Source organism: Vanellus vanellus, assembly GCF_965231255.1.
Source record: "Vanellus vanellus genome assembly, chromosome: 3".
NCBI lineage: Eukaryota > Metazoa > Chordata > Aves > Charadriiformes > Charadriidae > Vanellus > Vanellus vanellus.
This window is the reverse complement of record NC_138907.1, coordinates 105,926,662-105,941,674: the sequence shown is the minus strand read 5'-3', so window position 1 is coordinate 105,941,674 and position 15,013 is coordinate 105,926,662. Positions and strand designations below refer to the sequence as shown.

The 15,013-nt window shown below is 39.8% G+C and overlaps 1 protein-coding gene across 1 annotated transcript in view; it reads left to right on the top strand.

The window, feature by feature from the left end:
* The window catches only part of MYOM2 (myomesin 2), an 80,370-nt gene that overhangs the window by 7,747 nt on the left and 57,610 nt on the right, over positions 1-15,013 (top strand). The window contains exons 3-10 of the mRNA XM_082481805.1: positions 331-461; positions 1,499-1,618; positions 3,280-3,418; positions 3,601-3,758; positions 4,646-4,738; positions 14,201-14,289; positions 14,370-14,420; positions 14,701-14,865. Coding sequence (XP_082337931.1) covers positions 355-461; positions 1,499-1,618; positions 3,280-3,418; positions 3,601-3,758; positions 4,646-4,738; positions 14,201-14,289; positions 14,370-14,420; positions 14,701-14,865 — 922 coding nt within the window. The 5' untranslated portion in view covers positions 331-354. The remainder of the gene's footprint in view (positions 1-330; positions 462-1,498; positions 1,619-3,279; positions 3,419-3,600; positions 3,759-4,645; positions 4,739-14,200; positions 14,290-14,369; positions 14,421-14,700; positions 14,866-15,013) is intronic.

Here is a 15,013-nt window from a genome sequence, read left to right as displayed (position 1 = left end):
AAGAGCGGAGAGCTGAAACACCTAAAAATACCCCCAAAGGTGTCCAATTTCCATCCCCAGAAATTTCTATCGTGTTAAATGACATCTGCAAAGAAGGGGAAAATGATCCAACAAATTCTCTTCTAGCTTTATCATCTATGATTCAATGGCTCACTGCGTGACTGATAGAATACATCCTGAGGTGCCCCTGTACATCACTGATGGCTCCATTTGTCATAAATTGATGGAATTTTATACATTTGTACACGTATACACATATGTGTGTGTATATAAAAGTATTGAACCTAAATGCCTGCAATATAGGGCTAAATGTTATTTCACTCTCTGCAGGAATTGATTGTAACACACTGAAGTATGTCGTCAGTAGCGGTGCCATTTTACCAGAGAAGGCACAAGCATTTTGATCAGTCCTATCGCAACATTCAGACAAGATATGTACTTGAGGAATATGCAGCAAGAAAGTAAGTAACATGTATTTCACATACGGAACATAGAGAGGATTCTATTTTGGGTAATCAGGTCTTAGAATCAAGATATTTAGCTTTCCACTCCGCCCTCTAAAATTGGACTTGATTCAGAACAGTAGTTTTCCACTTCCTTCCATTGGGATGCTCCTTGTCTATAGTCTCCCACCAGCATAGCTAGACTTTCTAGCTGCGTTACAACTCACCTACGCAGACTTTTTAGCTCAGGATCTGTCGTATTTACTACCTCCAAGTTGGGAATTCTTCCTTTTAGGCTCCAGTTGAAATTCTGACTTAAGAGAAATTGCCATGAAATTTATTGTAAATCATAGGAACAGTTTTTTATCCGTTCTTCCATATGGCATGAGGCTATTCCTTCTCCTGAAGTTGGCTATTCCCAATTATAGCTTTTGTCATTTGATTTCCTTTTTAAAAATTAAATAAAGTTTTAACTCATCTTATGTGAAATCTCAGGGTTTTAGCCACAAGATGCATGATCTTTGTATGTCAAAGCCTGGAGATTTGAGTCTTAGTTGCTTAAGAATCACTGTCCTTCCTTAGTAATTAAGAGGCCTAGCTAGTCTAGCTAGCTGTCTAGCTTGTCCAGCTTCCCTTATGAAAGAGGGGGGTTTATGCAGAAGGTTATGTGAAGTGTAGAAAGGCGGGGATATTTAGAAATTGATAATGTTACAGAGATTCTGTGTGATTTGTGTATTGGACAGGCTGGTAGCCTCGTGGTTCACTGAAGTGCTGTCATAGCACTTGAATGATTGGAGACTGAGATAAGTATAAATTTAACAGAACTGAATGAAGTAAAATGCCTAATGATCCCCAATGACAGATGACGGGCATTAAGCCCTTGAAAGACAAGTGAGAATCAGCACCCTAGTGCAGTTAGTGAGGAATGCAAAGTAGGTTTCTCACTGAACAGTGCTGTCATGGTATTCAGCTGATTTAAAGTAATTTCATTGACTTTTGTGAGTTCATGTTTTAACAGAATTGCTGGGTTATAACAATGTCTCTTATATTTGAAGGGCTGCTTCCAGACAAGCTGCTTATTATGAATCACCTGGCTTGGGAAAAACGACATGTAGACTCTGTGCCAGGAGGGCACGCACCTTGGCTCATGAAGCGATACAAGAATCCAGGAAAAGGTAAAGCTCTGTTGGTCCCACCTGACCTGTGTAGTGGCTCTGGTCCCATTGACTATTACTCTTTCACCAGGGCTCTTTCCAAAGTTGACAAGAGTGCAGGCTTCTCTGTCACTGTTCTTCACTAATCTATTTTGGCTGGAATACTAAATGACTGGGTGTCACTTTCAGTCTCATATTTCAACCCAGAGTTGTTCTCCTAATCCCCACTCTGACCCTTGAAAACAGCTTTAAAACCAAAATAAATTAGAATCTGCCTGGGATCCAAAACTTGGTTTTGAACAGACCTACTCCACTATTCCTGAATTTCTGGTTTGGATCAATTTAAACATTTTGAGTTCTTTCCTTAATATCAGGAGGGCTTTCTGTCACATCTCAGTAATAGCCTTGATAGGAAGTCCTATAGTAAACGTGCTGACAGCAAGATTCCTGTTAGTGAATATGACTGTTTCTGCTCTGCCATGCTCTACAGTGACTGAACCAAAGACATAGAGAATTTACATTACAAGAATCAATTCTGCCTTGTTTGCAGAAATCGTGTTGCAAAAATCATATACATCTGTATGGTTCTGGTACTTCGATTGTTTTGAAATACATAACCTAGAAACAGAATGTCGTAGGGAAATCAACCCCATTTGTATACTCTATTTTTTTTAAATGGTCTTAAATTTTACCAATATAAAAAAAATACACGGCAGGATGAGGCTGGTATTTAAAGTATTTTGAATGGTACAAATAAATATTTTTAAAATACCAGACAAATAATGTCTTGATTTACTGTTCACTGAATTTCATGCAAGTCTTCTCATTTGCTTCATCGCATGGTGGGTTATGCTTTAAGAGTCTTGCCATATTCTATAATGACAGCCATGTTAGAAATTTCTGATATTCAGCTCCCTTCTTTTGTCCTGTTGGCAAGGCAAAGAGTAGCATAGGCTGCTTACTGAATCAGCATGCACACAGAAGCTTGAGCTAGCTCCGCCTAAAAATATTTATGATTCTTTTTTTTAAGGAATTCTGCAAAATCTATGGAGTCAGATTGTCAGGGAACAACCCACATATTTCTTAAAAGGTTGTCTTTTTCTGGTAGTTTCTATAATACTTCCCACTCATCCTTCTCCAAACACAGCTGTTTTGCATGTAGTGGTTCATCAAATCCTTGTGAACTCATTGGCCTGTACCTTTCAGGTGAGGTCAGCTGATGCAGCCCATGGAGACAGCAGAGCTTCCCAGGTGCTAGAGCCAAAGGCACACCATAATCAAGGTCCACTTCTTACCAGGGTGTGAACAGGCACCAAAGATGCCTTCACTCCCCTGCCTTCTTGTGTCCATAGGAAGGAAAATTGGGAGCCAGAGGGAAGTCAGGCAGGTTCTTGATATTGATTATTGGAAGATTTAAGACTGTGGGGTACCATGTCAACGTGACTGTGACAGCTTTTAAGACCTGAAGCTATGGCACCACAGGGGAAAGGAGATGAAGGAAAATTCATATGCGTTTCACATGCTCATTAGGATAGGCAGATAGACTCTAAGAATAATTCCTAAAATACATTTTGCATCTTGCTGATATGGTTTCAGAGCCCTCAGTTGCCTAATGTGTATGAATGACAATCTTAAAACTTCATATTGGTTACTCTTACCTGATATTTTCTCTTGTCCTACAGGACTCATGAACAAAAGTCTCATGCAAGTGAAGAGAAAAGGATCCGGTTTGCCAGTGAGTTGTCTGCTTTGGAAAAAGAGATTCACACAGCCAGGCACCGTGCTAGAGAACATCTGGATAGACTTGCTATACAAAGGATGGTACAGTGCTGAATCTTTTTGTTCCTGTCCAAGCAGAATTATAAGTTATACTGAAATTCAGGCCTGTGTTTCAAATACCGATAGTGATTTAACATCTTTAAACTTTGTGGATTTAAGATTAGATCTTCTACCCTATTTGAGCCTGGTGCTAGATGCTTCTTTTCTTTTCCTGTGTTTAATAGGTAGAAGAAAATATGGCTCTGGAAAGACATGCTGTTGAGGAAAGCATAAGTCGAGCTCCTGAAATTCTAGTGCGCCTGAGATCTCACACTGTCTGGGAAAAGATGTCTGTGAGCCTTTGCTTCACTGTACAAGGATTTCCCACCCCTGCTGTACAATGGTAAGAGATTGGCCTTTCTTAGCCCTCTAAAATGTTGTTAAGCTTTTTTCATTTGGAAGTTATGGCATAACTTGATAAGTGTCACATACATAATGGCTATGTTAAACTCCCTTTATAATCCTCATAGATGTGCTGGATTGTAGCAGTTGATACTGCAGTGGACGGAGTGGGAGGACAGCTTGCTGAATGTCCCTGTGCAGTGTGAGAAGCAAACTGGAGTATTTCAGAAGGCAGACTGTGGAAGGCATTCCAGTCGCTCTGGCCATTAAGTTCCCTGGTGATGAAGTAGCACATGGCAAAATACACAGAGCTCACAGGCTACTTGCTAAGCCTGGGTAAACTTGTACAGTACCATTGTTTCCATGGGCTGTATCCGTGTTCATTTTGTATCAGCCTCTGTTGAGATGGACATGAATGTAACGTTCCTGAAGCTGCCCTCCTCTCCAGACAAGTGCTGTCCTGTGTATGTGAGAGCCCCAGGCTGGACTGTGAGGATCTAACCTGAGGCACAATCCTGTTGCTGCTTCCTTTGTTTGTGCTGAAGTGCTTTATTGTGAGCCAAGACAAAATTTGCTTACCATCTTGTGTCAGGGCTACTGGTCCAGAAAGTGCAAGTCACATAGCATCTTCTCTCTACTTCACTGCCTGCTCTTCTGGTTTGCGTTTGCTCTTCTCTTTCCACTTTCTTGCTGCAGTGATGGTCCCCCTTTGCCTTCATGGCCCAATGTGTATCTATCCATACATACTGGAAAACACTCTATACAGGTAGAGAAGATTTATAGAAAGAGCTCAGATGATAGTAAATGATATCTGGATGTAAAAATCTAAAACATTACTATTCACTGCATTAGCTGATATTAATGAATTAATTTTTTCTTGTTTGTCAGGTACAAAAACGAGGAATTGATTACCCCCGCAAGTGATCCAACAAAGTATAGAATTGAAAGCAAATATGGAGTACATGTGTTGCATATAAACAGGTAGATTGTTTTGGGGAATACAACAGTTTTTTATACTCTACAGCAAGTATTTTATATCAAATACAATTAAAAATTTACACGAAGGCTGCAAGAGAGTCGTTAAATTCAGCATAATTCTCTGTTGGTACTCACATTTAGGCTAGAGAAAGTTCACTAAGTGGCTGCATATTAGATTGTTAAAATGAAATTAAAAATTAGATATTTCTATTATCTAACTCCAGCAATCTCCAAGAAGACAGAAAAGAAGAGGTAAGTAGCATAAAGAATGGTGGTTTCTTTTTTATTAGAATTATATCTCCTCAGCATTCAAAGTGGAAAATTGTGTATGTTATGTTCTTGCTGTGATGAAGCTCTTTAAGGTAAACAAAGATTTAGCTGATCAGGGCATGGATGCCCAATTGCCAGTATTTGTTTTATTATATTTTAGGTTCTGTTTACTTTTTGATCTCACTTTTTTTGTGTTCCAAAAAGTAAGGAACTGGCACTGGTGAGGCCACAACTGGAATACTGTGTCCAGTTTTGGGCTCCCCAGTTCAAGAGGGACAGGGAACTGCTGGAGCGAGTCCAGCGAAGGGCAACTAAGATGATTAAGGGCTTGGAGCATCTGCCTTATGAGGAAAGGCTGAGAGAGCTGGGACTCTTTAGCCTGGAGAAGAGAAGGCTGAGGGGAGACCATATTATGGCATACAAGTATCTAAAGGGTGGGTTGAAGGAGGATGGAGCCAGGCTCTTTTCAATGGTTCCCAGTGACAGGATGAGGGGCAATGGGCACAAGTTAGAACACAGGAAGTTCTGTTCAAATACACGGAAACAGTTCTTTACGGTGAGGGTGACAGAGCACTGGCACAGGCTGCCCAGGGAGGCTGTGGAGTCCCCTTCCCTGGAGATTTTCAAGACCCGCCTGGATGCAGTCCTGAGTAATGTGCTCTGGCAATCCTGCTTTGGCAGGGGAGTTGGACTAGATGATCTCTAGAGGTCCCTTCCAACTCTGATAATTCTGTGATTCTGTGATTCTGTATTTTTTTTTTTAAATATTCTAATTTAATTAATTTTATTTTTCAAAATGATGTTAACCTTGTGGTATTGAAAATGCCTGGGTAGAACAGTTTCCCAAAACTAATCCCATACTGTCCTAAACAATTGAAATATTGCATGTTACATGTGACTTGGTACAAGCTTTTTTAAAAAATATAAAACCCCAAAGATAAATGAGGACATGACTATGGTCTTTAAAAAGAAAATTAATATCTAGAGCAGAGACACAAAACCCGCCTTTTACTATCTCCAGAACATGAGCATCAGCTGTGCTGAAACAGCTGTAATATTTGTGGCTAACACTTCGCTAGCCAAACGTTTCATCTTCTACCCTGTGTCCATCTGTCAGCAGTGGAAGCAGCTCTGAGTATAGCTTTATGGCATTAGTACAGAAAATAAGTGCATCATTCCTTCTGCTTTTGGGAAGGACTACTTGCTTTTGTCATCCTGCAGTAAAGTCCAGCCCAACTGTTCAGCTTTTCATAGCTCAGGATGGGAGAAACATATCCCTGTACAGAATCTGGCAGCAAGAATCATTATGTCGTTGCTTCTTAAGGGATGCTTCTCAAGGAGCAGCAGTACTTACGAGTACTTCTAAGATACTCATAGTCTCTATCCCCAGGCCCATGGATAACTTGCTGACTGCTGTCTGTATCTGTGATATGTCTCAACACAGCTGTTTCTTCCCACCAACATTACTTTTGGAGATAGGAGCAGGAAGTTAAAAGATAAAAACAGGTTGTTCTCTTGCAATACTCCCCCTTGCAGCAGGGAAAATGGAAAACACTCTCCTTTGTCTGGATATGTATGAGTGACAGTCAGGAGATGAAACTTTGGTGACTTCCTGCCAGTGAATGACTATGACTGTGTTTATTTCCCTTGGTTAGTGTCCATAAGCAGCTGCTTGGTGAGTCCAGATGCTGGATATGCAGTACACAGTTTCCTTTTGCGACATTTTGGGAGTAAATGGCTTTTTGAAGAAATGAGAATCAGTGTTGATGCTGCTTTCTGAGCATCTGTAACCATCAGGCTGAAGGGTACTAATGACTTACATCCCCTTGGTGGTTTTTTTTTTCTCTTTTGTGTGCTGTTTATCAGTCATGTAGACACCATCCACAATTGGGTTTGGGAGTGTTCAGACCCAGCCATATTTATTCAGACATACCACAGAATCATTTATTGGCACCCACTCAGGTTCCCACACCTACCCACCATCACCCACTGTTTACTAGTCCCAGACCTGTACGTGTTCATGTAGACTCCCTTATGTTCAACCAAGCTGCTATCTTCAGAGACTGTTGCTCCGTTTCTTTTTCATTCTGTCTGGCACTGTGGTCTTTTTGCCACCTAAAGATGCCTGGCTGCTCTCTCACAAGTTTCCCTTCTCCACTTAAAAGAATATCGGGGGATTGTAGAGCAAGAGTTATGATTTATTTACCACAGATTTATATAGTTTATGAGATTAAAATTTATAACTTTAAATTTATTTTTTTTATTACTAATCTATTTCATTTCAAAACTTAACCATCAGCCATATTTTCTGTCCCAAAAGACAGAAAATCACCATGCAGGAAATGGAATAATGTTTTGATAATGCATTACTACTACTAAGAGTTTCTTGTATTGAAAACAAAGGATGTATAGGTGGTGGTTAAAATACACATATTATTAATGTTTTTATACAAACATGTATCAATTAACTCTGGATCTTCCATACATATCTTTGTGCACATATATTTGGAGTATTATTTTCTTTTCTGAGAAGTAGAACCATTGGGATTTTCTACCTATCCACTTCTGTGCTCTTCTCAGCTGTTCATACCAAACTGCTGAGCTGCATGTCATCTGATCTGCAGCCGCTCAGAACAGCCTTGGCATTTCTTGGCTACCTTTCTAGCACTTCAGTGAAGCTTGGGGAGTGAACTTTTCCTTCTAATGCAAGTGTGATATTTATTCCTGTGAGTATTCCTTGATCCCAGTGGAAAAATTCTTGAGGCACCAAAACCAGAACGTCACCTTGTCATCTTAAAGTAGTAACTGGACACAATTTCATCCACCACTGTTTGCTGTCTTCCAGGGACCATAAGACTATACAGTAACCAGATCATTTTCATTTCTCTTCCTCAGATTTTCATGATGCTCTGTGTTCAATTTACCACATTTTCTGCATGCATTCAGTGCTATCGTTATCGTATAGCGCCGCTTTCTTTCTCCCTTTAGGCTTCTTCAGTTGGGAGCTTGAGCTCAAGGTCTCCCTTGAGCTGTAAAGAAAAGGGGTTTGGAATTTCATTACATTTTTTACACATCTCATAATTATAGGAGAAGAGACATTGCCAGCCTGTGCTGGGGTAGTGGTTCATCTCATCTCATCTCATCTCATCTTTCATTTCACTTCTGATAGATGATTCAGAGGAGACTGTAAGGAATCCTCTGAGGGAAAGATGCCGGTAGTTGAAGTGATTGATACATGTCTGAGAATGTGAGGGTTTGTTTGAAATGTATTTCTTTATCCCACCTAATTCAACTATGGATAGTCACATAACACAAGAAAAGATTCCTATATCAGAGGTAGTCAAGATGAGGGTGCCTTGTTGCTTTATAGCCTAGCTGCAAAATATTTTCTGCTTTAGTGTGTATCTTAGTAATTAAAAATAACATTTTGAATTTCTTAGTTGCTGCTACTTGTTTAGCAACAGATTTTGGGTGGGTGTTTTGTTTGTTTGTTTACTGTGATGCCTCCTTAGATAAATCACTTAGCTTTATGCGACTGTGCATGACTATATTACATTTCCTGATAGGTTGGCTGCGGCATGGAGGGGTCGGCAGTATTCTGGTGACAGAGGGTGCTTCCGACCCCGACTCAGCCAGGGGACATAATGGGGGCTGGATAGTGGAAGGAGCAGGGAAGGAAGGTTGATTTTCCAGAGCTCCATCAGTGTGATGGGGCTGCACGGTCTCGCCTATATAAGGCTCGAAGTTTGTCATTAATTTGCCTTTTATTATTCAGGCCCTCTCCTGTTTCTTTAAGTCGTTTCTTAAGAAGCATTTGTAATAGCAGCAGAAAAGGTTTGCGGTCGCATCAGCAAAAATGTGTGGCAGATCCAGCAGAGTGCAGTGTGCGCCCTGCTGCCGGCCGGCAGGGCTGGCCCCCTCAGCGGCCTCCTCAGCACCACCACCGGCGCTCGGGGAAAAAAAATAAAGCTTAAAAAATTGAACGAACCTTCTTTTCTCACTATTCTCATTTAACAAATGACACTGTGCAGCCAGGACAGCGCTATTTTAGTTTGATTAGGCACAAGAGGTGATTTAATCGGGAGAGAAGGAGAGCGCGGCCTGCCCTTTCTGCCGCTGCAGGTGGAAGCTGGGCAGACCGGAGGCACTGCGGCACAGGCAGTCCTCTGGCAGAGCCTTGGAGCTGTAGAGGGTTGATGGGGTGATAAACTGCAGCTCCCAGCGTTTCGCAGGTACCATTGAGCGTGTAGGCAGCACGTATGGTGTACTTCTGCTCTTTTTTCCTTGCTGAAATGCAAACAGCATCTCCCCAAATGAAATGGTCTGTGATCTTCGGGCCTGCCAGCTTCTGTCCCCCATACGCTGCAGTCACTGGGAGCCTGAGGAAGTGGCTGCTGCATGACAGAGGTCCCCTCTTCGTAGAAAACAAATCCCAAACTAACAAAAAGGATCAGTCAGATTCAGTCTGACTGGAGAATCATCACATGAGATGGAAATCCCGGAGAGTACTTCCACGTTTTCGTGTCATATAGCAATAACACTGAAAATCATGTCATTTGAATTCAAAAGAGGCAATTTTAACTTGTGTAATTTACTACGTTCTGCTTCCTGTTTTTGACATGCACTGAATTGTGTTCCAATTCAGGCAAAAATGTTATTTCACTCTTAACTCCTGTGTTTAAATCTACACTAGGCAGATGGCTGAATATATGCATTTTAAGCAGATGTATCTGCCTGGGGAATATTCCCCGCACAAACATTAGCACTTCAGAACCTCATGTGGATTCAGGGCAATTTAATTTTCACAAGAAGTATTACTACCTTGGGACAGATACAGCTCTGCACTCACTCTACATGCTATCTAAATGTACTCTATGCATATTTTATCTGACCTTTGTAAAGGTTGGAAAACACGCTCTCCATCATGATGCAAGAATAACTGTTGGAGAGACCACACCTTGCCTCCCGGATACTTCAAATACTTGAAGTCTTGACTCCATGCACTTTAAAGGGCAATTTAGGAAATCAAGGCTTTTTAGCATACAGGGAAGTAGGTAGTTTCCAGGATAATCCTCAGTCTCAGTATTACCTGGTACAAAAGGAGACTCAGGACCTTATGTGACTTACCATCCTGCCCAACTTTCTTCAAAGTAGGTATTAAACAAACGTGCTCTGTAGCTCTTACCATCTAACCCCGTACACTTCCAATACCAGATTTGAAGGCAGTCCATTGAGTACTTGGCTACTGAAGCTGGTTTGATTTATCTCCTGGAGGGTCAGGTTAGAAATCATAGCACGGAACTGTAAAATGCTTTCAAAGCAGTGACTTCCAGAAAATGGACAGAGTTGTTAGGGCCTTTTAAATAGCTGAAAGTGGCTTGACTGAGGAAGTACTACCTCTATGTTCATAATAACTGTAAGTACTTTGTTTCTCTGCTTAAAACCAAAGGATGATGTAAGAGTGTGGTCAGTCATTTCGTCAGTAACTTCTTTTGCTCTTCCTGAGAAAATTAATCCTTACTATCTTCTGTCAAACAGTTGCTTTCAGACATTGAAGTTTTGGGGTTAAAGAAACAACCTGTTTGTGAATTTCCTGTCTGTTCTAGAGACTTTTAGAATCGTATTCTGTTTTGTCTACCTTGGAGACCCTCCCAAAGAGGAAAATCTCATCAAGAGATGTATTTTGCTGTTTATGAGAGAGCAAGGCTATGGGGATGAGAAGAGTGCGGATACATATCCATCTGGAAAGTTAATCGGGTGTCTGCCATTCTGTTTCTTCATTGTAGGGAGATGACTTTGCAGTTCTTACACCCCTAAATTTCTGATGCTTTGACTGGTCACGCACAGACTGGAGCCTCCCTTTTGTTCAGAATACATGCTTCTATAATGTCTGGATTATTTTTCACCACCTTGTGGTTAATGCTAAATCACTCTTTAGATCCTGAATCCTGTGTAATTCTTACAGAAATGAATTCCTATTGACTGTTCTATCTGTTGTTTTGATGGAAAATGAAGCCAACACTGATAGCAGATGGTGACTATTTTAAAGTGATAATCAGAGTTAACCTCAGTTAAGTTATACTGTTGTTTTATCCTTGTCAATGCTCTTTAACAACAACAAAATGTTAAAGAGCAGTTAAGTTGGATTTGACAGAAGCGAAACATCCTGAAGTAATTCTTTGCTTACGTGAGGGAACAGCCTAACACATCAATGGTGAGGTAGGATTCATCACTCGGTTATGATATGGGTGCTGTAATCTGCCTAAATTGTGTCAAGCCCAGGGGTGGATCAGCACTCATCAGCAATTGCAGCATGTCTCCCTCAGCACGTGTCCTGTCAGATGTAAGTGTGCACCATCCTCCTGGAGGGTCTGTCATATACCTGCCACTAGTGGCTAGGAATTGCACTTCTGAAATCTGCTTGCCATAGTAAATTAAACACATCAGCTGCCACAGTGGCCTCCTGGCATGGGATCGACTAATGGTCTTGTCCTTCAGGGCAGGGCAGCTAAGCCCAGATTATTTTCTGGGGATGGACCCTTGCTATCTCCTGACCTGTGTCTGGGAATCCTTTTGGCGAGCTGGCACACACCAAGGCATGCCAAGGGCTGTTCTAACACATCAGCACTAGGGTGATCAAGATCCAGTTTCTGAGGATGTTACCTAACACTGTTTAATTTATTAATACTTAATATATGTTATTAAATATAATGTGTACTATGTTCTGTTTCCTGTATACTCTATATACCTCCTTAAAGTAGGGATGTAGTGCAGAGTGACGGGAATACCTTACGGTTCCAGCACAGTCAGTTCTGCAATGCTGCTTCTTGTAAGAAATTTTTGAGATGCCTCATTTGATCTTAGCTTGTTTCATTACTGCAAGACACTATACTGGGCTGTGAGAAATGTCTGAATTATATGCATTTCAGTATAGAGATATTATAACATGACTTAGGAAAGAAGTCTGCAGTTTTACTGCAGTTTTACCTTGCTTTTGGCATTTTATCACCAAAATGTTAAATAGTGTAAAACTGGGATAGTAAAAAGTCCTTGTTTTTAAGAAGTTAGTGCAAAGAACTGTCACCAAGTCTGACAGCTTTCAGGCACGTCCAAAATCAGTTAAGCTTTATATAGATCTGTGAACAGGTATTGGCGTTTTTTTAAATCCTTCCTGAAAACAAAACAAAGAATAATATTCAGCCTAGTATTTCAATTCTTTTAGATTGTTTTTCAGACTTATTTTTCCTGTCCAGACTGTAGTAGGGTGCTCAAGGGCTTTTTGGTTAAGAAGCCTAATCTTAGGATTTACCCCTCTGGCTTTGATAATTAATTGTACGAAAAACTTTGTATTTTACCTCTTTGTTTTGTGAAATGTGTGGCTGAAGATTAGCCTCCAGGAGGAGCTGTTAGTCCTGTATGTTTAGAGAGATAAATCTCAATTTAATAGAGCTTTCATCAAGTTGTGTTTTAGACATCACAGTGCAGATAGTATCATTTTTGTGATTTGACACTGTCCAGATTATATGCAAGAGCTGAAAAATAGGTGTCTGATGTGCCTGTCACAGGTGCTACATACCCCCAAATTGGCATCCTCTTATACAATTTACATCAAACACTTTTACATATTATTTCTTCTCTCACACCTGGGATATATGACCTCTTAGAAGACAAGTGCAACCAGAATTTCATCCCTTTCATCTGGCAGTTGCCAAGAAGATACAAATTTGTTCTTCTGAGAGGAAACTAAGTGCGTATATGCAGAATGTCGTATCTCATAACTGGAAATTGCAGATGCCCTCCATTAAATGCATTACTAAAGGAACTACACAGAAGCAGGATTTAATTGTGTGTGTTTCAGAGAGTACTATGATCAGCTGATGGCTTACCCTAATAGAAATGGTTGGGCTCAATGATCTTAAAGGTCCTTCCAACCTAGAGGGTTCTATGATTCTATGAAATTCCAAGAAATAAAAAGAATCAACAATTTTGTTTGACAGACGTATTATAAAATACTTGACTAATGAAAAGTTCAAGAAAAAATATTGAATTGGACCAAATAAAAAGTTTTTTTTCATTCAAAACCAAAATATTTTATTTCATATTAGAGTATTTAGTATGTTTCTGAAAACAAAGCAGAAACAAATGCTGATTTTTTTTTCCCAATTAAATTGTTAATTAAATATATAAAAATTAAATAGTCTACATTTTTCAAAATTGTTTCTTCATCCAGACTAAGTTCTTCCAGCAAAATTGAGGAAATCTAGTTCTACCCAAATCTACATTTTACCAAAAACTAGTCCAAAATATTTTAAACTTTTTCTAGTCAGTAGTCACTTATATTTATATTTATTAGGAACATAACAAATAAGCTTATTTCAACTGTAAATTTGAGTAATTACACCAAAAATACATATTTGCACATAGTTTTGTTTCCGTCCCTTTACTTCAATTTTATGTCAGTAGTTCTTCTCCCGACTGACCCTATTTTAAATAAGAAAACGACTGGGACATCAAAGCTTGTACCTATATCTTAACATCTGGTCATTGTATCTGCTAATGTAGCTTTTTCTTTAAGGAAGTATGTAGTAAATACATGAAGTAACTATTTCTTGCTTTATTTTTCATTATATTGTCCTTGCATAATAAATACCTTTTCTCACTGAAAAATATATCAACCCAAAACATTTATGCCCATAAATGATTTCAGACAGTTTCCCTGGGTTTGTATCATTTCCCCTGGACTGCCTAAGAGATATGAGAGAGGCAAAAAAATGCCAGTATCTGCCTGCTGGGAATAGCCATAGAAGGAGGAATTTCTGCAAGCATCACATGTACTTTTCTTCCATGTCTCTTAAAATATGTGGCAGAAGGGCAAGACAGATTAAGGAAGAAGGTTACATGTGGGAAGGGAATAGCCAGACTGGCATCCTCCACCTATCTCCTTTTGATCATTCTCTAAAGGTCATTTCCAGTCTTCTCAAGTTAATGCAGCCTGCACACTAAGCTGTGATAAAACTGCAGTAAAAAACAGTACCAGTTTTCTGATTGTCTTTCATTAACGTTTTGCACTGTGTGACACCAGCAAAGAGCTTTATACATTTTCCTTGGGGTTGACGTAGCTTAGTTTGTAATGTCAATCGTTAAGAGAGTTTGTATTTGTGTAGAATCATCTTTTTTCCTCCTTCCCCTTTTCAGAGCTGATTTTGATGATTCTGCTACCTATTCAGCAGTTGCAACAAATGTCCATGGGCAGGCATCAACTAATTGTGCTGTGATTGTGCGAAGTAAGTCCTACTTCATGTTTAAAATAAGAAATAAATATCACACTCATGCCATTGAATGTTTATTGTATGTTTATTTGTAGGGTTCAGAGAGGATGAAGAGCCTCACCCAGCTGGGATAATGCCCTTCCACTGTAAGCATTTTTTTTCTTTTTCCTTAGATATTTTATGTACTCCTATCAGAGTAATGTTTTACAGATGAGAAAATTGGATACAGCTTGCTTCTACTGGCTTTGCTTTCTAAGCATTCAGTTACAATAGGAGTGGTCCAGATGCTTTTGTTTTCCCAGTTGCATTTCTAGATCAGCATACAGTATAACAGAGCTCTATCTCCTGTTCAGATCAGACAGTAATCTGACTGTGCCACGAACAATTTACTTGTACTCAAGAATGTTTTCATTTTCTCATGCATAGTGCCCCTGTCGTATGATGTTTGCTTCACCCATATTGATGTCCAGTTTCTGGAGAAGTTTGGAGTCACCTTTGCAACCGAAGGTGAAACACTGACCCTGAAGTGTTCTATGTTGATCACCCCAGACCTGAAAAGACTGAGACCTCGTGCTGAGTGGTATAGAGATGGTAAGTTAGTACATTGAATAGAAGCTACCTGGAAAATGCTGCAGGAAACACTGAAGAGAGAGATCAAGCTTAGAACGTGAGATTCTCAGAATTAAATTTGGAGTAGAGCAAACAAATATCTCCAGTTAGAATTTATAGACCTGCATTC